This window comes from Strongylocentrotus purpuratus, unplaced genomic scaffold (genome assembly GCF_000002235.5).
Source record: "Strongylocentrotus purpuratus isolate Spur 01 unplaced genomic scaffold, Spur_5.0 spur5_scaffold_8, whole genome shotgun sequence".
NCBI classification, from domain to species: Eukaryota; Metazoa; Echinodermata; class Echinoidea; order Camarodonta; family Strongylocentrotidae; genus Strongylocentrotus; species Strongylocentrotus purpuratus.
Window position 1 is genome coordinate 22852098 of NW_022145614.1, and position 23590 is coordinate 22875687.

At 37.9% G+C, this 23590-nt stretch overlaps 1 protein-coding gene across 2 annotated transcripts in view; it reads right to left on the reverse strand.

Moving 5' to 3' along the window:
* Positions 1-23365, reverse strand: part of LOC105442891 (hyalin-like) — a 113863-nt gene extending 90498 nt beyond the window's left edge. For both annotated transcript variants that reach the window (XM_030976057.1, XM_030976059.1), the window contains exons 1-12: positions 23270-23365; positions 22048-22179; positions 21514-21599; positions 18208-18356; positions 17334-17449; positions 16043-16338; positions 14679-14829; positions 14417-14475; positions 13563-13728; positions 11220-11468; positions 8899-9080; positions 6705-6832 (exon numbers count right to left, since the gene is read on the reverse strand). In XM_030976057.1, coding sequence (XP_030831917.1) covers positions 6705-6832; positions 8899-9080; positions 11220-11468; positions 13563-13728; positions 14417-14475; positions 14679-14829; positions 16043-16338; positions 17334-17449; positions 18208-18356; positions 21514-21599; positions 22048-22179; positions 23270-23333 — 1778 coding nt within the window. In that variant the 5' untranslated portion in view covers positions 23334-23365. The remainder of the gene's footprint in view (positions 1-6704; positions 6833-8898; positions 9081-11219; positions 11469-13562; positions 13729-14416; positions 14476-14678; positions 14830-16042; positions 16339-17333; positions 17450-18207; positions 18357-21513; positions 21600-22047; positions 22180-23269) is intronic.
* Positions 23366-23590: the final 225 nt, after the last annotated feature.

The following is a 23590-nucleotide window of genomic DNA, read 5'->3' on the forward strand; positions in this document are numbered from 1 at the left end:
TATATATACATGTATATATTGAGTCTACCTGCCCAATTAATCCACTGACTACTGAATCCTCTCATTGCCCTAGGCAGAAGAAACCGGTTAAGATGTACATATATTATGTAAAAAAACATTTTGACACGAAGAAATTATTGTTTGTTTATGTTGTATTATACCTTACATGTATATGTTCTTTGTTATTCAGTTATATTTTATTTGGAAAAAATGCAGAAATCAAATCAAATCAACAACAAAAAATAACCCAAAGGCAAATTGGAAGTAACATGAAATTCTTCAAATTGGTAGATTATCTATCACTGCTTTACAATAACTGGAAAGTGCATCATACATGCACATCCTATCTAGATTAATTAAAACTGTCAGAAAAGAGAGCTAGAACAAGAGTACGAATGAAACAGAAAACATTTGTGAGAGACAAACAAACAGATACAAACTTAAAGAGGAAAGAAATTGAAAAATATATATACAAGTGCGTCCCAGAAAAAACAAAACCAAGATTTATCGATGTTTTATCATAAATTAATCACAATTATAATTAATGACACATATTTGTAAAGCTTAAATCCTCTTTGATGCAACTCATATGATGTATATTTCATGCATGAGTGATTAAAACAATTTAAAAGAAGGGTATCAAAAAGTCATTTGGCAAAGGGTATCTGAATTTCAAGTAGAAAATCACATTTCCAGAAAGTTTATTGTTTGCCCTTTCATATGACACCTCAATCAGAAAAAATGACCATTGGAATAACAAAGTTCCGTTTGTTTAAGTAATGCTTGCATTTCCATAATTTTATTAAACAAATTTGTTTTCACTGGCTGCCTGTGGTAGCAACAAACAAGAGTTGACAAAGGACTTTATGAAGTCTGCATGAAGTCTTTTGTCTTCTTCGTTGTTAGGGCAGGCAGCCAATGGAACGGCTTCATTTAATAAAACAATTTGAAGAAAGGGTACCAAAAAGTCATTTGGCAAATGGTATCTGAATTTCAAAGAGACAATCACATTTCCAGAAAGTTCATTTTCTGCCCTTTCATAATTTCTAAAATTTTATTAGACAAATCCTTTTTTCAATTTTCTGGGACGCACTGTGTAGAGAGAGAGAGAGAGAGAGAGAGAGGGAAGGAGGAAGAGGAGAAGTAGGAGTCATGGACTTACATAAATAGTTAGAAATTCAAAAAAAGGTAACCCGCTGAGTGGATGCATTGGTTTTTTACAAAATCTTTCTATTCATTCTGATTTCATAATGCATAGTGATTTTAATGACTGCATTACAAAAGAGTTTGCATGCAAAGTAGCAGTGAAGAAAATGCTGTTCTCCCAATATACTGTTTAATCATGAGTTTGTATGTCTGCTTTATTAACAATGATATGTGCAATCAACTGTAACTCCTTCTCACTTCGACCCCCCCCCCCCTTTTGCCTTTCTTTCTCTCTCTCTCTCTCTCTCTCTCTCTCTCTCTCTTTCCCTCTCTCTACCTATCATTCTTCTCTTCTCTTTGCTATACTTTTGCATCACCAGGTGCATCCTATTTTATGTATTTTGCTCGTACATCTACTTAATTGTCAGGGCTCTCAAAGCAATAAAGCTTTGCGTATCTTGGAGCCCTGGCGAGTAATGTAAACTGATGTTATTTTATATTCAGAGCTGAAAATAAAGAAATGAAATGAAAGACTGTAATGTATCAATTTTCCAGTAAAGCACCAGTCAAAATGTAAACCAAGGGGAGAGAAAGAGATGTGACAAAGGCAATATTCTATATCAATGTGGTTTGCTGATAGAAATCACCTTATAAATGGGGGCTTTAACAACTGTTTGCTAATAAAAGCAATTGTGAAACAATTCTACATCAAATAACTGTTGTTTGTTTAAAAGATATGTCACAATGTAAAAAGGGTCTCAACAATTGTTTACCAAAAATAGCAACAATAACAAAAGAAGAGGGAGAGAGAAAGAGCGAAGGGGCTAAAGGAGAAGAAAGAGTCATGGTCTTACATAAATTGTTTAGAAATTCAAATAAAGGTAACCCACTGAATGTATGCATTGGGTTTTTTTCAAAATCTTTCTATTCATTCTGATTTCATAATGAAGAGGAGTGTTTTGTAAAGACTGCATTACAAGAGACTGTAATGTATCAATTTTCCAGTAAAGCACCTGTCAAAATGTAGGCCAAGGGGAGAGAAAGAGATGTGACAAAGGCAATATATTGTATCATTGTGGTGTGCTGAAAGAAATAGCCACCTTATAAATGGGGGCTTTAACAACTGTTACATGCAAGTTTTACATGCAATAGCAATTGTAAGACAATTCTACATTGAATAACTTATCATTGTTCTTTGCTTAAAAGATATGTCACAATCAGGGCTCAAATTAATTTTTTGTCCACGGGGGCTCTTTCAAAAATAAAAGAGCCCCTGTGAGCCTTCTCACAGCGGCTCTTTTAGTATTGACAGGGGCTCTTTTTTAAATACAAATTTCCATTGAAGTGGTACCCATGATACTCCTAAATTCTTTGCTATTTCATCATTATCATTAATAGTCGGCATTATTTCCCTCTTAACTTTACAAGTTATAACATGCAGATAATGGTCAGATCTCCCTCTGTACAAAATTTCTGGTCCAAGCCCGTATACATTTGCCTCCTTGCCAACAGGTTTCCTTTTAAAAAATTTAGCTTTCGGTTGATTTACTGGTGGAGGTTCATTATTTGCTGGTCTTTTGGAATCGCCAGATTTCAGAGGATTCATGATTTTCACAACAAAAAAAAAACTTCTCCACGTTTCGGTCCTTGCGCGATCGCCTCTAGCATCAGCAGATATGGGGCGGCAGCGTGCACACCAGTATACTACCCGCGCAGCTAGTTTAGCCACTGCTGACTGCCGCAAGTCACTGCGAGCTTCCGTTGTTTGTATCCGTAATCCCCATAGAGATGTGGAGATGGGAGATATAGCGCAATCTTGTGGCGAAAAAGCTTTTATTTCTTTATATGGCAGCCTCTAAACACCAAAAAATTCGAGCGAGAAATCCTGCACGGAGTGCACGCTATTAAAATATACATGTAACTTCCATAGTTCCATTTTTAAAGTTGAAACTCAATATTGTGTGAAAGTTATAACGGAAAAGATAATCTTTATTTTATACTTCCACGGGGGCGATTTTTAATTTTGCCACTGCCCCGGTGAGCACTCTGACAGGGGCGATTGTGTAGCTCACAGGGGCCAATCACCCATCACCCCCGTGTATTTTGAGCCTTGGTCACAATGTAAATGGGGTCTCAACAATGGTTTGCCAACTATAGCAACAATAACAAAAAATCCACTAGAATGTCACAATAAACATTCAATCCATGCAGACAATTTTTGTTACTTGCCACAATTCTCTTCTCTGATTGACTCTGATTGACTGAACAGGTGTGATCCATTCTTCGCTTTCGCTTTCGCCTTTTCCATCTCCATCTCCTTCTTCTTATTCTTTGACTACTTAATTGGGCTATGCAGCCTCTGACATTTCTAGTGACTTCTCCCCCCCCCCCCCCCCCCCTCTCTCTCTCTCTCTCTCTCTTCCCTCTCTTTTCCCTCTCTTTTCTCCCTCCCTCCCTCCTTCTCCCTCTCTCTTCCTCTCTCTTCATTTTTTGCCACTTTTTTTCTTTCTTCTCACTCGCTCTCTCTTGCTATCTCTCTTGCTATCTCTTGCTATCTCTCTCTCTCTCTCTCTCTCTCTCTATTTACATATATATATATATATATATATATATATATATATATACCCATCTATACAATATAACGTCGAGTCAATATAGGGTTTGACACTAAAAAATTGCAACAAAACTTTTTTCAATGGTTTCCGGTAGTTTGTGAGATCAGGAACAACATACTAAAAAGAAAAGAAAAGAACCCCAAGAAAAAGATTTATTTTGAAAATGGCATCAAAGATGGCCTTCAAAACCTTAAAATAGTCATAAATCAAAATTTATCCATCTTAGAGATATGATTTTGGTGTCTATAACTAGGTTTTGGGGGGGTCAAGGAATTCATTCATACTTCTTATGATGGGTTATAGCCACCAGGAAACTTGGAAATCCAACATGGCGTCCAAAATTGTCAAAAGTGTCCTAAAAAATAATCGGAAGTGATCTCCTATTTACGGTACAGCTATAATTCCTAAGAATAAGATTTAAAACATATTTTAGAGGTCAGGATATTAATCGGGATATATCTACCTTTAATAGAGATGTAATTTTGCTGTCTATACCGAGGTTTTGGGGGTCAACAAATCCATTGAGACTGTCTAAATGTGGTATAACCACCAGAAAACCTGGAAATCCATGCTGGTGTCCACATTAGCCTATAAATACCTGATGTAAATGTATTTTTTTACAGTATAAAGTTGAGAAGATATATTGGAGGTAAGGGTTTTCATATACAAAAAGAATCATATAGCTTTTAATATGCAAGACAGTTTTGTAATATGGCTCCTACTGTGCTCTCCAAGTTGGCTGTTAGCACCAGGATGAATGCAAGAAATATGTGTCAATGAGGTGGGCAAGGTAGCCTTAGAAAACGGGAAAGGGTTAAAAAAACAGTTTTTATGCGAGGATTTTGTGTTTGTGATGCTTGCGGAGAGTTAGAAAGCTTTTTGCTAAGCCCAGCCCCTAGCAACATACGGCTTAGGTCTTTGGCTGTTCACAGTCATGTGATCTCTGTAAAGACTTCTCTCAGTTATGTTGTTTGCTATCCTTATTCTTTTAAAAGCAGCAAATTCTATAGTTTTCTTAACAGCAAATATAGAAAAAATAAGATTTTAAAAGAGAGAATTGGAGCTGCATCATAATTATAACTAGAAATATCGCAATCTGTATTGCCGCGCAATGCGAATGTATCCCCCGGCAGTGGCAGCGATTTTGTGTTATCCTTATGTGGAAGGAGGGACAAAGATGATTATACCAAGATACACCTTTGTTCAAAATTTGAACAAAATCCCTTTAGAAATGTGGCCTATAGAGCGCACACAAACAAAAATATGGCCTTGTACCCTATAGAAGGCGGAACACTGGGGGCAGCATCACCAAAAGTTATAGGTATGTAGATTATACCAGGATACACCTCCATACAAAATTTGAAAGAAATCCGTCAAGAAATGTGGCAGTTAGAGCGCACACTAAAGTGCACACAAGACATCTATCAAAATATGACCTTTGACCCTATAAAAGACGGAACATTGGAGGCAGCATCACTAAAATCTATAGGCTTGTAGATTATTCCAAGATACACCTTCATTCAAAATTTGAACAAAATCCCTTTAAAAATGTGGCCTATAGAGCGCACACAAACCATCCACAGAAATATGGCCTTGTACCCTATAGAAGACGGAACACTGGGGGCAGCATCACCAAAAGTTATAGGTATGTAGATTATACCAGGATACACCTCCATACAAAATTTGAAAGAAATCCATCAAGAAATGTGGCAGTGAGAGCGCACACAAGAATATGACGCGGCGGCGGACGCGGCGGCGGCAGCGGCGTAACGCTGCTGAATCCAAAGTACCCCACCGGCATACTGCCGGGGGATACAATTATAATTACAAGTGCGTGTATTAGAAGGAGAAGACAAAAATATCAGTAATTACCAGGGCTGGTATTCAATTCAATACTTAGCATAAGTAAGAAATTTCCTAAGTAAATGGCTAAGTTAAGTAAATTACTTATCTCGTATTCAAATTGCATTTTAGACTTATACTTACGTAAGACCAAATATAAGTAAAATACTTACTGATAAGCATTGTGACGTCACACGGTCAATCAAAATTAATGCGCAATTGTTGCATTGCAATAAATGCGTGCTGATATAATTGTGTGTGAGTTATAATACTGGGTAAGAAAACCATATGCCTGCCAATCAAGGCCTCCAAATAATTAGCTTAGGTCTGGTATAGGGTTGGCTTAGATTTAGAGTAAAATACTTAGCCAAAAGTGTAAATTGAATACCATAATTGGCTACCGGTAAGTATTTTATCTAAGCCAAATACTAAGTAAAAAGCTTAAATTTGTACTTAAGTATTGAATTGAATACCGGCCCAGGTCCTAATTCTTGTTGTTGCTAAATATGCCTTATATTTCTGTATTGAGCCTTTTGGAAGTTCTTTTGTGCCACGTTTGGGACTAGCATACTTTTGGTGTAAGGCAGCAAGCACACGGTACACGTATTTACATAACTGAACTCTAATATTATGCATGCATAAAGTATGTATGTAGGTGTCCAAGAGGTTTTTCTAGGTTCCTCAATTTTTGGTAACAGTAGCAACGAAAACAAGAGAAAAATACTCTAAATCATTGTCAACCAGATTGAAACAACAGAACGCCCTACTCGAAACTTTAAAAAAATGATGGGCTTAACTTTAGAATACCCAAAAAGAATGTTGTTTGTCCGTTGGTCATCTAACAAGCGAATGAACCCTTTATTCATTTTTGTTTGTTTGTTTGATAACTGCTTATTGTTTGTTTTATTTTGCTTTTGTTGTAATTTGCATTAATGTGTTGTGTTGCATCGTATCTTTGATGCTGTTTTCTTGTCATCTTTTTTTTTGGGGGGGGGGGAGGGGGGGGGGGATTGATGTCGAGCAATGTAAATGTGTAGCACCCCATTCCTTCTCAGGACCCTGTAACAACCGGTAGCTTTAGGGTTCAATATTCAAACTCACTCGGGATAAGGATCAGCTACATTGAAGCGTTTACAGAGCAGCTTATCTGGGTGCCATTCCATGGTGTCTCTGGTCAGCTGACCAAACATCTTCATCTCGGCAGCTTTGCACTGATCATTCACATCCCTCTGGCGAGAAAATAAAGAACTCTATTAACTAGAACTGCTTGACTGCATGACACACATGACATGCATCCAATATTTTGAATATAATAATAATAAATAATAATAATAATAATCTTTTAAAGCCCACTGCAAATTTTATTAAGTTCAACCGAAAATGGAAATTCTTGTTGCCCAATTGATCGTGAGCCCGGCAGCCACTGAGCAGCGCCAGATCGACGTTGCTCTATCTCTTATTGTTGAACGCCAAACAAGGTAGCAGCAACAGTCTTTTAACGTCTTTTGGTATGACGCGGCAGGGGTTTGAACCCACAGCCTCCCGGTTGTGAGGCAGACGCTCTACTGACTGAGCAAACACACCGGTATATGCTGAAAAATCAGTCCAAAAGATAATAGGGAGTAACAATTAAATTGTATGTCGATCTGAAACAGAATATTTTTCAGCGAGTATCCTACTTGCCGAAAAGGTGTCATATGACACTCAATAATTGATATACCTATATCTGTGGATGAACATGCATTTAACAACCATTTTTTCCTCTGTAAAATGCAAACAAAATGATGAATCCATAGTATCATAATCCAAATCCATGCTTGCCTGAACAACCCTTTCGTGTCCAATGTGTTAACACTTTATGTTAAGGTAACAGGAATGTAACAAAAAGGGACCTCAATCTAAAGAAGGAAGGCATGAGATAATAAACATCTTCCATTTCATATCACAAGTTGCATGCATATCATTGTTCAATATAACAAATATTTACCTCAAAATTAAGTATTTCCCTTGTGCCATTAAATTTTGTTCATATATTTAAGTAATATTGACTGCCTTCTGGGCAATACAACATATATCGCCTGAACCGAAGGTGAGGGTGATATATGACAAGTCGTATTGCCTTGAATTGGGCAGTCAATATTACTATTATTAACCACATCAGACATCTAGAGCAAACAAGAAACTCATACTATCTTATACTCTTAAATTATGTAGCCTACACTGCACAGGGTTTCCTAACATTAGAAGTTGCAAAAACATCGTCAAACCAGCACTGTGCATCCAGATTTTGACAAATTTTCGATACACTACAAACAGTGTGCCTAGGGTGTGATTGTTACGTCACAATAGAGTTCGCACAAAGTTCGCATTTTCTTATACGCGATGCGGGATGTAAATTACAGTAGTTGATGCGCGATGTAAATTACAACTGGCTCCATATTATTGCTCACTAGTTTAACACGCATTTTGCATTGACTTTTCAGATTGGGCAATAATATTTGTTCCCTGGTTTACTGTATAACCGTATTGACCAGCAAATTACACACAAAATCCCAATGAATTTTCAGATCGGGCAATAATATTTTTTCGCCTGTAGTTTTGTTGGCTTATCCATCAAACCTTGAGGGCAATAACATTTAAAAATTGCCAGAGTCTGATACGGTTAATAATTTGTTATATTGAGAATGCAATATCTATATTATATTGAGGGGGTATAAGATAATTGTAACACAATGTGAATATAATATAATATAGAAAGTACATTTTAAATGGGTTTTATCCAGGCTTTGTTAGACTAAGTACACCTCAAAGAGGTCAGTGCTTACTTCTTTATTCACCACACACAAACACTGTAAGTGTGACAAAAGTTGACTATGGCAATCCTGTTTGTTCAATTAGTCAACCAAAGCTGGTTTACAAAGAGTAAAGGAGATGCTACTAGATCAAAATGAATGATTTAAATGGCACAAATGCCTATAAGATGCCACAAGGCCCGAAATGGGCTTGTGGTAGAGGTATGTGGCTCTAGAGGACTCCATCGTGTAGAGGTGTCATGTTATAGTGGTTCATTCAGTCTACTCTCAATCCTATGATTGAGGGTTCGAACCCCATCCTGGCACCAATGTCCTCTGGAAAGACATTAATCCGCATTTGCCACTCTCCACCCAGGTGTAAATGGTACCTAGCAATAGCTAAAGGTAGTGATAATTGCAGATCCATCAAGAAGAACCGCACTTATGCTGAAGAGGCTTCCCTGGGTAAAAATATTATATTGTACACAAACAAGCCTCCTTACCTCTGTCTCTGCAGGAGCTTCCTGTGTGTCATCTGCATCATCAGTATGCTTGGCTCGAACAAACCTGGACGCCATGAGACCTGACATGGGCTTGTGGTAGAGGGACGCAGCCCTTGAGAACTCCTCTATCTCCTGCTGTTTCTCCCACTCTGTCCTGGAGTCCACTGCTGCCATCTCTGACCCTAAAATACAAGAGGATATAAGCAGAGAAAATCTGAAAAAAGAGATCCACAGACCTTACGCTCACCTGAGCCAAAGAAAGTTAAGGCCTCACACTAAGAGACCTAGCTCCAGCCCCCTTCCACCAGGAACATAGGACTTATTGGGAAAAAAAGGCAATTAAGGGGTGCTGCTCCAAAGTTCCCTGCAGGGGCAGGTATCCCATTCAAACAAATTTAGGTCTTCATCACATGTTCATAATTTTTACAATGTTTTGCCAGAATCCATACTACACTTCAGCATGAACCAAACCTACACATGATCTATCAGAATATGAAATAAACTAGATGGACCTTGGACTGCACACAGTCAAAAATGATGCCTCCACCATAAAGCCATTTTTCAAACCAAAACAGAAGCAAATTCAAGTTTGATTGTAATCCATTAACAGGTTCTCAGAATATTGTGATTACAAGCTATTTTTCATATACATGTGTGACCCTGTGATCCTCATGACCCTAAATCTAATCAGTTCATTGGCTCTGCAAGATACATACATTTGTACATGTTCTGAGTTTGATAGTAATCCATCTGTCAGTTATAATGAGAATTTGTTTACAAGATATGTTTGCATACACAATGAGCCCCATGACCTCATGACCCAAAAATCTACTCTGTTCATTGGCTCTGCAAGAAACATACATATTTTGAGTTTGATGGTAATCCGTCCATCGGTTCCAATGATTATGCAAACACAAGCTATTTTCACATACATAATGAGCCCACTGACCTTTAACCCTTACTGTACTGGGGGGGGGGGGGGCCTGGGAGGCCCCCCCCCCTCGACATTTTCGGAGATTGCGCCGCAACCGCTTGAAATTTTGAATTGTCGTTTCATGACTTTTTTCCCTCAAGTCTTACGCACGTTTTGATACCATTTTCGTCGCAATCGGATATACCTGTGAGGTGTTACATAACAATTAGTATGCGCATGTCATCAAAAATATGCTATAATTGCATATATTCATGTACAAGCAGAAATGTGAATACAGGTTTAGATGTATTCCTTCCTAAGTGGGTGATATGAATTGATATCGAATTGATTTTATATGTTTCTCAAAGTAACTTGATGTATTCCAGAACAAAAGAATACATAAGAAATAAAAACAATAGATATAATAAGATATTAAAAAAACAATAAAATACATAAGAAAATAAATATTTGAAAATCGCATCAAATTTGCATAAATTATCATTATTAATTACATCAAAAAAAATATTGTGTGTTAGAAAAGGATTTTCATATGAATAATGAGTTTCAACATTCAAAAAGTGGAGTTTGACACATTTTCTGTAAAATGCATAAAATTAGCATTTTGCATAATTAATTAGGCTATAACGACAAAAATTTGCATATTCGCAAAAAACTAATTACACCATCTTGTTCGTTACGTAAATATCTATAAACTTGCAAATTTTCGTGTTCATCGGACATCCGACGGCCGAGATCATAGGGGGGGGCCTCCCAGGCCCCCCCCCCCCCCCCCCCCCCCCAGTCAGGAGGTGCTCAAAATAGCCCAGTACAGTAAGGGTTAACCTTTGAACTCATGACCCCAAAATCTAATCAGTTAATTTGCTCAGCAAGGTACATACACATCCTGAGTTTGATGGTAATCTGTCCATCGGTTCTAACAATGTGATCACAAGCTTTTTCTGTACAATGTTCTGCTTTGCAGTGTGTCCGTGTGCATGTGAATGAATGAGGTTTGGTGTATGTTTGTTCTGATTAGTTTTACAATATTTTATTATAATTCGCTTGTTTATTTATTCTCACAAGCTTTGCTCATCTTGGAGTCCTTCCGATTCTGCTGCTCATCTTTTATGTATTGCTTACTTTGAATTTTAAAGGAAATTAAATAAATTGAATTGAATATGCTACACTCAACCCAGAGGTGGTTATAAATGGTAGGATTACATCCTGAAAAGCACTATGCAATGACAACAGTTGCTGGAGCTAAAGCCAGGATAATAGAGTTAAAGCCAGGGTAATATTTATTTATAAAGCTCTTTGGAAATGCATTGGGATGTGAATTGATAAAGTGAAATTTACCTAGCAAGAAAAGAATGATCAGTATTAAAAAAAAAAGGTTCATGGACCTTACCTTTGTGTCTGTTCTGCAAGTATTGGTCGTACCTGTGCTGTTTCTCTGCATCCTTAGCAAACGGTTGAAAACCCGACCTTCCCCCTTGTGGCATAGCCTCTTGGGTGGGGGCAGACCAGCTGGGTGCACCCCTATCCCATCTGGATTGATGCTGCGGAGCACCCTGTACTCTGGTAGAAGCTTTGTCCCGGGCATCTTTCAGTAGGGCCAGGTCCCGACTGGTCAGTAGCTCATCAATGCTTGCAGGTCCTACAATATTTCAGCAGAGAACAAACACCACTTTCAGATAATAAAAAAATCAATAACTTGCTCTCATATAGTCAACTGGAAATAGGTTTGAACCAACTCTGTACAAAGATTTTGTGCATATTTTTCTCATATGGAATGGACCTTTAGTAGCCTCTTGGATGGTGAACTATGGTGGCAAGTAACATACAGACAGTGTACATATACATCAGGACATCTGAAGTTTTTCTTTATGGTAAAAAGCCTGTAGCATCTAAAAGAAGTGGCCACAAAATGTATGTACACAGTCTTCTTTCACATGATCATGCTTTTGGCAGCTAGCAATCTAATAGATACAAAGACATTGTCTTTTGTCGATTATTTTAACATAAAAATAGACTTGAATTTGTCACTGCTGACGATTTAGGTGATCTGAAGTAGATCTTTACTGATGAAGAAATGATCACAGGACGGCATCTGACGTACGATCAACAATCGCTCACAGAAAGAGGAGCTGTAGTTCACCCTCATATTTGGAGGACAGAATTTTCCTTTAGATTCTGTAAACAATATGTACTCAATATTTGTTTATAAAACAATAAACGTCTGGGAAGGATACTAGCATCACAGAAACAGGACAGTTCCATATAGCAGTTCCTGCAAGTTGAACCTAATAGGTTGCACAACAGATTGTACGTGAATTTTCTCAGTGTTAACAAACTTCAGAGCATAATATCTAGATAAACAATTGGGAATCTAGGAAGAAGACTAATATGTAAGGAAAAACCGTTGTGCCGTGCGCCTGTAATCCAGCTAACAATGGAAGTTACAAATTGATTCAGCCGAGGACGCAGGTTCGAAACTTAGTCACGTCTTTCGGATGGTGACATTTAAAGGTCGGTCCCCAGACGTAAAGAATCATATCTGATTGATACAAGACTGTAAAACCAAATACACACCCCCTTATTTTATGGTGCATTATACCCCTTTCATAGTGCTTCTATCGAAGTCACAACGATGAAAATACTGATTGAATTTTCCTTCTCTGCATAGTGGCTGTTTCATCGCCTATTTCTCTTCTTTTCATCGGCTATTCTATCAGCTTTTTCTCCTCCGTGCCGTTCATAGTGGCCATTTCATCGGATGCGTCTAGATGCATCCGATGAAAATCAGGCTAGTTTGAAAGGGGTATTAGATAAGTATGAGTTGAAAAAAGGGGTATGACATTTTTCATATCAATTTCCAAATGAATTTATTTTTCCCATAGGCTTTCTACACAACATTTAGAATGCAAAAACACATATACGACATATGGGTATGAGACTAATGAATCAGGAATATATCTCCGATGGGACACTCAATATAAAGGTTACATAAGTAGATCCATGCAAGAAAAACTTATTTCTACATTTCGTACTTGTACGCGCTCTGTGCGTTAAAATAGTTATATGCCCCAAATGGCCTAAAACGTACCCTAAATTGGACAAGATGTGATCTGGAGTATTTCAAAATTTTGAGGCGCGTGTATGAGCATGTGAAGACGCGCATTTGGTTAATTTTTTATGGCAGGTATAAAGATATGATTGATAATGTGATTTCACAAAATGGTGCCTAGAAGACCATAAGGTCGACTGATCACACTGAGAGGAAGAGGATTTCTATTCCTGACCAAGGGGAGTTAGTAGTGAAAATTGTTGGTAAATGGACGGTGCATTTTTGAGAAATCTTACCATTAAAAACGTACAGAAAGAAAGAATAAAGAAATAGAATAAAGATCCTGACAAAATCAAGAGGTGATCTGCAGGATGTGCTGCAGATCACTAGAATAGCTCACCATTTTCTTCTGAATTGCTTGGGAGAACAATGTGAAATTTTCCACAAAATGATAATTTTTAAGTATGAGAAAAGAATTTTGTTATTCTTCACTTTCTATCAAAGGGGACTTTTCCAAAAATCTTCTAATTTCAATGAAATACATCATTTTTTTTGTCGTCATTTTTTTTTTTTTTTTTTTTCTTGGGGGGGGGGGGTGGTTTTCTTGGATATGTTGCCATGCATGACACTTTCAATTGATATAGCATCATAGCCAATAATATGATTCCTTTCTACATTATGTACCTGGTAATTGTTCCTCTCCCAGCATGCCAGCTCTCTGGTCAGCACTGAGAGTGAATCGACTGTGGGTTTGAGGTTCTGGCTTGGAAAGGTCGGGCGTCTCTCCAGAGGAGGTCTCAAAACAATGAAAGGGTCGGAAGTCCCTCGGCAAAGTAGGGGGCTGAAACACCTGTTTGAAGAAAGTCAAAGTTTAAAGATAACAGTGTGGATTTGAGGTTCTGGCTTCGACTGGCCGAAGTTCGAATATGATGAAAAGTTCTGAAATCTGTTGGCAAGATAGGTGGCTGAAACAGCTGTTTACAAGCGCCTAAAGTTCAAAGTGAGGGTCAAACAACTGTAGAGTTGAGGTTTTAGCTTGGACTTGGCAGATGTGTCTAGGGTGGAGGTTTGGAATTGATAAAGGACCGGAGGTCCCTGGGCAAACTAGGGGGCTGAAGGCAAAGTTCATGACTGAGTGACCGGGGGCGAATAATCTTTAATGATTGGTATTAACATAATCAGATTCAACCCCCCCCCCCCAAAAAAAAAAAAAAAAAAAAAATCCACAACCAACAAACCTGTACAGCCTAGAAGAGGCTTCCCTAAGAATACCGAACAGATTGCACTAGACCATGAAAGTTAGTTAGGGACCAAACATTTAATGTCTGTACAAAAAACAAAAAGCAGCTATGTTGCTATGACAACGGTAACTCAGGAACATTACCCTAGTGAATCGTAGAGTTTGGTATATTTACATACAGCTAATAAATCAAAATGTAGTTATGATGCACAAACTATATCTATACGTCTCTAAGTGCCTCTAGGCTACAAAGTATGAATAATGCATGACTAAAAAGTGTTTAAACAGGATAACATACCTTTGTTGAAATCTTCTTTTGAGACGCTCCTTTGAATCCATCTAGAACGTCAGCATCACCTTTACAAAAACAAATATTCAGGACAAAATTATGAACTTGGTAAAAACATAATTGGCTGAGGTGAAGAAAGGTGGTGAAGTGAGGAGGATGGGTCCAGGCTTCAAATTGACGCCTGCATAAATATGACTGATGGATAAAACTTATAAAAATAAATCAAATGATCTCCTGAATACATCATGACCAAAAGATGTTACCGACTTACTAGAGCGTTGAGGAGGAGGTCCTGTCCAACCATACATTCTTCTCTCTTGTTTTTCCTCCTCTCCTCCTAAAACGCGGTCATAGTTTGACATGCGGTCACTAGAGTAGACATCACTCTCTTCCTCATCTTCAAATGCTCCTATTCCAAAAGCCTGTCATGGGCAGATAAAAATAAATAGAGAGTAAAATAGAGTAATAGTTGGTGAAGGGTAGAGTTCATGATTTATGAGAAATAAAACCACATACATTAACGGGGTGGAAACAAATTGTAAGAGCATAATCCCAAATACATTTCAAACCCAAACTTTTGGAGGGCAGCATATGTTAATAAAAACATTAAAGATAAACTTTAGTACTGGTAATGCAATTGCATTGTGAAAGAAAAGGTGTGGAAAGGATCAGAAACAGTTGATCATGTAGCATGTAAGTATCGGTGAGCACTGCAAGGTTCTGGAGTCATCAAAATCATAATAAATTTGACCGAGTCTTGGTAAAGTAACAAGCACTGTACACAGAAAGCTATATATGGGATAACACACATGGTGTCGGGGCTAGTACTACCTTGATTTCCTTGTCTTTCTATGCTCATTACTCAGCCAGTATACATTTTCTTCCAAAATTGTTTGGCACATGTCATTTATTTGTAATCTTGAACATTAAGTGTAAGTTTCGTTTGATTCTGTGAGAATTAATTTTCTTTTTTTTAACCAGAACTGGAGTTATCTTTAATCCTGGTGATATAACTTATGAAATTGTTTTGTTAATACAATATGCATGTTTTGGGTAGCTCTCATCTAATGTACTTTCAACAAGCTATGTCAGACCACTGTTCACATTTGAACAGAGAGCTACACTGATGCAGCAGTAATGTAATCGTTCAAATGTGCACGAAACACAACAAATCCATGAACTGAAAATAAAGCCAGTATACTTTATCTTCAGCATAATATTTGATTCTACCTGATGACTTTATCAGAAAAGCTCTGCCTTCTACAAGAGTCTGATAAAGCTTGCAAAAAATGAAAAACAGGCAAAGCAGGTACATTTTGTTGATTGAGGAAAACGAACAAGACAACGTTTAATTAAAACCACTGTAAGAACATGTGTGTCAATCCCAGTGGAAACGGTAGATTAAAATTAATGAGTTTCAATAGGATGTCGGCACACTTGTACATACGACAGTTGGATTATTGCTCCACAATCAATATCCTACAGTATTCCTAGCTTCAACACCGGACACGACACTATACCGGACCGACACTATACCTTACTTTTAACTCCAACCCTGACCCCAAACTTTTGATACTATAAAGCCCAGAGCTTCTGTCACCAGAGCAATTCTGGATCATTAATTACATTACTTACGCTGCCCTTGATGCCTTGTCTTCTGTTCTGCTTCATGACTGGGTCGTCGAATAGAGTCACATGACCACCGAGTATAGACCTGGAGTCCATCCCTTGGTAGCCGATGCCGTGCTGGTCATCCTTGAGAGCAAACATGAAGTCTTGAATATCATCCGGAGCAAAGAGGAAGCCCCTCATGAAGTCCTCTTCATCGCTATCTTCATTTGGGCTCTCGTCATCATCTTCCTTGTCACCCTCATCATCACCCAGTGGTTCAAGGATTGGTGGTCTGGCACATCCATAAACCTTCCCATCATCTACAGGAAAAAGGTAAATGAATGATAACATAGTACAAGTGATTTGTCAATGGATTCTTGAAATGTGTAAGGTTCAGTGAAAAAATTACATGGGGCGAACAAAATTTGAAATTGTTTTAACCAAAAAGAATCACCCTTGCTGTGTTTATCACATATATTAGTTAGACCAACGCATGCAAAATGACGGAGAATGTTTGTCTTCAGTATAGGACAGGATATTTTTAATCACGTATTACAATATGTCTGAGAAAAGTAAATAGAAAACTAAAATGAGAACAAATAAATAAAAGAGAAAAAAGCCCCTGTGAGCCCTAACATAGCCTTTGTGGACGTTTGTTTTCTAAATTGAAAAAAGCCCTTATGAAATAGAAGGTTTTGGGGGTAGGCAAGGCTGAAAAATTAATACATTTTCAAAATAATATTTGTGGTGTTAAAAGAAAGAAAGATCAACTGAAGTAATTCTATTCCCATTTATTTTAAACTCCAGAGGGCAAGTGCCTTTGACCTTTGACCCTAAAATCTAATCAGTTCATTGGCTCTGCAAGATACATTAATGTCTTGAATTTGATGGGTTCATTGGTTCTAATGACAATGTGATCACGAGCTATTTTTGCATACATAATGAGCCCTGTGACCTTTGACCATGTGACCCCAAAATCTATTCAGTTCATTGGCTCTGCAAAATACATACATGACCCAAGTTTTGTGGGAATCCATCAATCGGTTCTTGAGATAACCTGATCACAAGAATGGGACGTATGTATGGACACCCCAAAAATATATTGCCTCCAAAAAGGACTCCCGGCCAAGACAAAACAGTTATTGTTACATTGTTCAGAAGGAACATGTTCATGTACCATAAGAAATGGATTTTTTTTTAATTCTCCCCACCCCCTTCACATACATTAAAAACCTTAATAAGCAAATCTTCTATTTGTTAAAGATTGATGAGAACTTACAATACCTTATCAAGGTTATTGCTTTCTGATACATACCTCCACCTTTCTTCTTCCTCCTCCTCTTCCCTTTTTTCTTTCTTTCCATCTTTGGTCCAACCCCTTGGCCAGGCTTCCATCCCATTCTGCGAAGTAGCCTTGCACCACTGGTCTCACTGTATTTAACATGGAAAATGAATATAATAATAATAATATTCCGCTTTTATATAGTGCCCAATACATCCATACAACAATGTGTCTAAGCATTTCACGGATATATTATTACCCCAGTCATCGATTCAGGCTGACCCGCACACAATGTTTGCACATTCTCCACTCCCTCCACTTGCTCATCCAACCACATCAATTTTCGCCTCCAACCACATCAATTTTCGCATCCAACCACATTAACTTTCGCATCCAACCACATTAACTTTCGCATCCTACCGGGTACCCATTTAACGTCTGGGTGGAGAGTGGCAAATGTAGATTATCGTCTTTCCAAAGGACATTAGTGCTGCAGCGGGACGTTAACCCTGTACCTTGTGATCTGCAGTCGGGTGACTTATTCACTAGACCACAATACCTCAATATACCTTCAGTATTATGGTGACGAAACCTTTAACTCAATTTCTGGCATGTTTTTTCTCTCTTAATTTTGAAGCTCAAAGACAATTTGATATTCTGATAAAGCAATGCGATATAAATATGCAAAAATTATACAAAAAATTACTATAATAAGGGATGTAAACAATGCTTTAACTTTAAACATGATTGTCTTGACCCGATTCTGAAAACTTACCAAACTGAGGATTCAATAATCCATCGACGATAAATGATCATACAAATACATCCTGATACTCTATTCAAACAACATATACTCCAAAAAAAATGTATTAGAATCATAATAATTCTTGGTATGCCTTATACTCACTCTGTAGGTTTAATGATGTCTTGTATCCTACCATCATCAGGGATGATGCTGAAATCTGGGGCTGGTCTTTTCTTGGATCCCACCTCCTCACCAGCAAACCTCTGAGTTGTTACAAGCTTCCGTGGAGCTATCCCATACTCTCCTTTGTCCTGTCAACCAAATAATACATCAGTGTTGAATTTACAAAATCAGAATAAATAAAATTATCCCATCTTTGTCCTCTAATGGAATATCAATGCACAAAGTGTTGCATGAAGTTAAAGTGAATAAAATTATAATAATAAATCATTTTGGCTTGCTCTACCTAACAACACGTAATATTTGCAATATGCATTCTGATAACTATTTGTAACAGGTGTATTGAAATAATTTGTATTGAGTCACTACTCACTAAGTGTAAATTTTGTTACATTACCAAAATGGTCTATTACAAGGCCCGAGTCATGTCTGGGTCCCGACGGCCTCACATCAATCAGGAACATACAGAGTTACTCACATTAGTCTACGTTCAGTCTGTATCTGTTTGTGGTGAGCTACATGTAAACTGCTCAGCAAAACTAGGCAACATTGTTGATTCAGTCCTATTATTTTTTCCCTTTTTCACTTTAAGATACTATGTCCCTTTTGCAGCAAACATCAAATTTTGTAGAACTTTGCAGGAATTAAGAATATGTCATGTATGTCCTATATGTGAAATTTAAACGTTAGCAGTGTCCTAATATTCAAATTATGCAAGGAAACCCATTTACTTGCTAGACTTCGCTGTCAGACACTATTTAGTGACTGACTGGCTTTTTTCTTCTTTGGTAATAACATACATAAAATGAGCTGAAAAGGGTACATGAGCATTTATCTACATCAAGAACCCCCTTCTTGTAATGGCCAAAATTAAACTGATTGAATCTTTGCGCAGCATAAAACGTACGTCCATTCGGTACAATGGTCTGAAAATCAGACTATTACATTACTGGCTCTATAGCTCCTAAGTCGATTCAACAACTAATAGTCATTATTTTCCCACTTAAAAACATTTTCAAGCCTCCTTTTTTTTAGGGAAGTTCTAAATTAATATTGTCTTTCAAATGCCGGTGGAATTTAACCTTTTCATTTTTTTTGGCCTGCAAATGGGACATAGTACCTTTAAAAGTATGCTACCTACTCTGACGTGAGAATCTGCATCATTATTGTAAATGTTGTTTGGGTACGAAAGGAAAGGAAACATTTTTAAAAAACATTAATAATTGTACAAGCCTTGACTGGCAAATACATATTTCCGAAAATTTGTCTGCAGCGAGTCCAAAGTCCGACCAGCATGTGCCCTTTGCAGCATGTATTGCATTTAAGCTTTTCTGAGCAAGCTAGCTGGGCCTCGAAAGCGCAGACATAATCCCATTTGGTCACATGGCTACGTGTCCCCCCGTTTCGCTTGCTTTTGAACAAAAATGTCTACCTCCTGCATTAACTGCTTTTCGTTCTCGCCAAGACCCAGTACCAACACTCCATACCGCGAACTTCTGTGCAACCCATATTTATATTGGCAGTTTTGATTGATTCCGAATGAGCTAGAAAATGAAATACAAATTAGAAGCAAGTAAATACTAAAGAGTTTTAAGGTGGATGAATATTCCAAAAATTTGTCTGCAGCAAGTCCACAGTTCGCACAGCATGCATTGCAGCAAATCTTTTTCTGAGAAGCTAGCTGGACATAATCCCCTTAAGTCACATGGCTACGTATCCTCCGTTTTGCTTGCTTTTGAGCAGAAATATCTGCCCCCTGCATTAACTGAAGACTATAGTGTTTTAAGGTGGATGAACGTTTGTGGTGTGCAATACTGCAATATCTTATATATTTCATTATCTGTATCGGAGCGTCGGTTTCCAAACAACAAAACCGGGACCAGATGGCAACGTTTGGGATGTGGTGTGACCAACCATATTGACTCAGGTTTACCTATCACCCCAACTGGTTTAGACCAGTATCTCCCTATACATTAGTACACACTCTGGCTCTATGACATTCTCTCCTACTGAATTTTAAGTCATACCCTAAGCTACACATGAAAAAAAAGGGGAGGGGATAAAGTAGTTGTATTGCGACAATAGACTGGTTTAGTAACAAATTCAAATTTATCGATGTTTCTTTCCTGGGGACCTAGGGACAAGGTATTCCATTAAACTGTTATTAGGGACTTTTAGATTGAGTGGACGAGAACACGACGAACGCCGACTGATCATGCGTGTCAACGTACTCAACTGCCCATGTTGACTACAATTAGAAATCTTTTAGATTTCACTCGACGGTATACATGCATGCAAGAAGTAACACTATGAACATGACAAATAAAGAGGACAAAATATACAGTTCCTCATTCTACCCTCAACAATAGGCCATTTTCGTAATGTAACCAAATTTAATGCATAAGTCTTTTTGAAGTGCCTCAATACAAATTATTTCATTCACCTGATAGGAATAATAGTATTTCAATAGTGAGAATGCAACTGCATATATTAAGTGTTGCTATGTAGATCAAGCCATAATAGGGACTTTTAGATTCGCACGAAAACAATAGGTCTATGCTACGATCGACGTCCTGTTAATGCACTGCCATGAATGGACGTCACACGTATCAGTCCACGCAAATCTAAAAGTCCCTAATGTTTGTCCAACCTGGCAACAACTAATGTATGCAGTTCGGACTCTGTCTACTGAAATACTATTATTCTTATCAGGTGAATGAAATAATCTGTATTGAGGCATTTCACAAAGACTTTTGCATTAAATTTGGTTACATTACGAAAATGGCCTATTGCTGTGGTAGAACATCCCTTCACTGCTATATAAAAATGTGTAGAACAGGTGAATATGCATGTGACACCTGTTCTACACATTTGTACATAATAGCAGGGAAGGGATGTTCCTTTGTCTACCTGAGGAACTGTATATTTTATGCGCACGCGGCATATATACTAGTACCGTACTAGATTTAGGAAAATCAAGGGTGACGCATTCTCTATCGCCGACTGAGACGACGTGACGCATGCGCAGTGCCTTAAAATGACGTCACACATTGCAGTCAAAGCTGTTAACGTGCAAATCTAAAAGTCCCTATTAATGAATGAACTAGAATACTTGGAATCAAGTCTGCATCGATTACTTGTTGCTATGCCGGACAAGCCCCCAGCAAGCTTTCGAGTTGTCAAGCTCAACCTTTCTTTTGAAAAATTGAAAATGTTAGTAAACCGGTCTATTACGTCTTTTCAATTTTCAAATGCTGTGGCATCGTTCAAGGGGTAGGGTATGCTTACATCTTCATCCATGTAATCCTCTGGTTTGTGATAATGTTGATCAGCCTTCTTCCCTCTTGATGATACAAAGGTTGAAGGGGTAAAACCTGTAAAAGAGAAATCAAAAGGATGTACTTTACTTGGCTACAACTGTAACTGTCTTTAGAAAGTACATCTGAATGCATTCAATGATTTGTGTACTCTATTCAGTGACTCAAAATAGAGGGAGGGACCATAAATCAAACATTTCTCTATACTTTTTCTTCCTGAAAGGACCAAACCTGATGGAGAAAATATGGATAATCATACAAGGAAGGCCCCATGTTCATAAAGAAGAGAATGATTTGTTTCTAAGAAAAGTGTATTTGAACGATTTGTTTTGTACTCATTTTAAAATGATGTAACCTTGTAAATCATGAAAAAAGTCAGAGTGTGATTTACAAATATCTAAAGTGCAAGCAATACCAACACATTTATTTTCAAAGAGTGCTTAAACCCCTCTGAGATGTTTATAAAACATCATTTGTTTGTGTTCATATACTCATTCAACTTTACCCTCTTTAGATCCGACCGTGTTGAAGAAGCCAGCTGAAAACCCTCCAGTAAAGGCTCCATGGAAACGTTGACGACCTTGTCGATCATGAACAACCTGGTCCTGTACTGATATAGGTTTTGGAAGAGGCTCATCTGTCAAATCATAAGAGAAATATTTGACATTAATATACTAAACTAGTCGCTATTATCGTATCAAATTGGCAATGCATATTTTAAACTGTTACTGTCAATTGTTTCACGGCAAACCGCTGCACAATATACTGATGGTGGGTTGCGGGCGAGCGTGCGCCTGTGTGAAGTTATCTACCGTCTTTATTTGGACATTTGATGAATATTTACTTCATTTCGAGTAGTAAATTTTGGGTATGTTTTAGTATGAAGGGGTGACCAAAGTTTGCGGATATTTTTCTTTTCTTGCACATTACAAAATATTCAGATCAACATAGGTCTATATCATGTTCCATACGTCATAAGAATCGTAATTTATCATATAATCAGATTATATTACATTCCAAGGCTGTATTTACTTCAAACCAATGATAAGATGAGAATATCGGAAGGCTTACCACTACCGACGTCTGTCAAAAAGTGTGACCTAAGTTCACGCATATTTACTGCCCTCTTGTGATGGGCTTTATATATGTAAACATTCAAAAAAGGGACATAGTTGTCGAGGGTGCTCAAATATTTTGTTGTCTCAGTCCAACACAGGTATCGCGTATCGTTCTCCTGTTATAGATCTAAGCGCTTTTAAGTGTTAGTACGCGAACTTTGGTCACACCACCATGACCACGTAGTCCTTACTAACCTCCACGCCCGAGTAACGGGTCAAATTGTGGATAGACTTCTGAACTAGCGCCGAGTTTGGTACAGTGGTGCTTGAAATGTTGAGAATCAATAGCAGAGCTTTTAATACACAGTCAGGATAGTATATGCAGCTATGTGTGGCCATGAGCAACGTCAAGAGCGAGCGAGGCCCGACCACGCAGCCAGCCTTAGCCGATCCCCGCCCCTGGGCAGCGCTGTATGCGCCTACTCGTGTCGAACTCGGAAGTCGTAGCCTACAGTACTAAGTTACTACTACCAGGGAGGTGGAAAACAGTACTAGAGTACAAAGATCATACATTCATGTAGATCATAATAACCCCCACGCCATAGGTCAACAATCGGCCATAGCTCTATGATTCATATATTGCACGAGTGTAGGCTAAAATTAACTCACCTTCCTCAATTATTTCAAGAGGGGTCCCAAAGGACACAAAATCTGAGTCGGAGTCGGAGTCCATCGTTGATATTCGCGTGGTTATTGGGTCGGTTGTTGTTATTGTTGTGTTGTTATTTTCAGTTATTTTCAGTTTACGGTGTTTTTAAAGGGAAAAATAGAAAATTAAATAAAGGCGTAAAAGGGACTCTGCTCTGAGTCTGTATGTCCCTGGTCTGAGTCTTTATTTTCACTCTCAATAAAAACAACATCAACTACCTAAAATTTGCAAACAGCATAGCTTTATCAATAAAAAACAAAACAGCAATTAGAAGGGAAAAA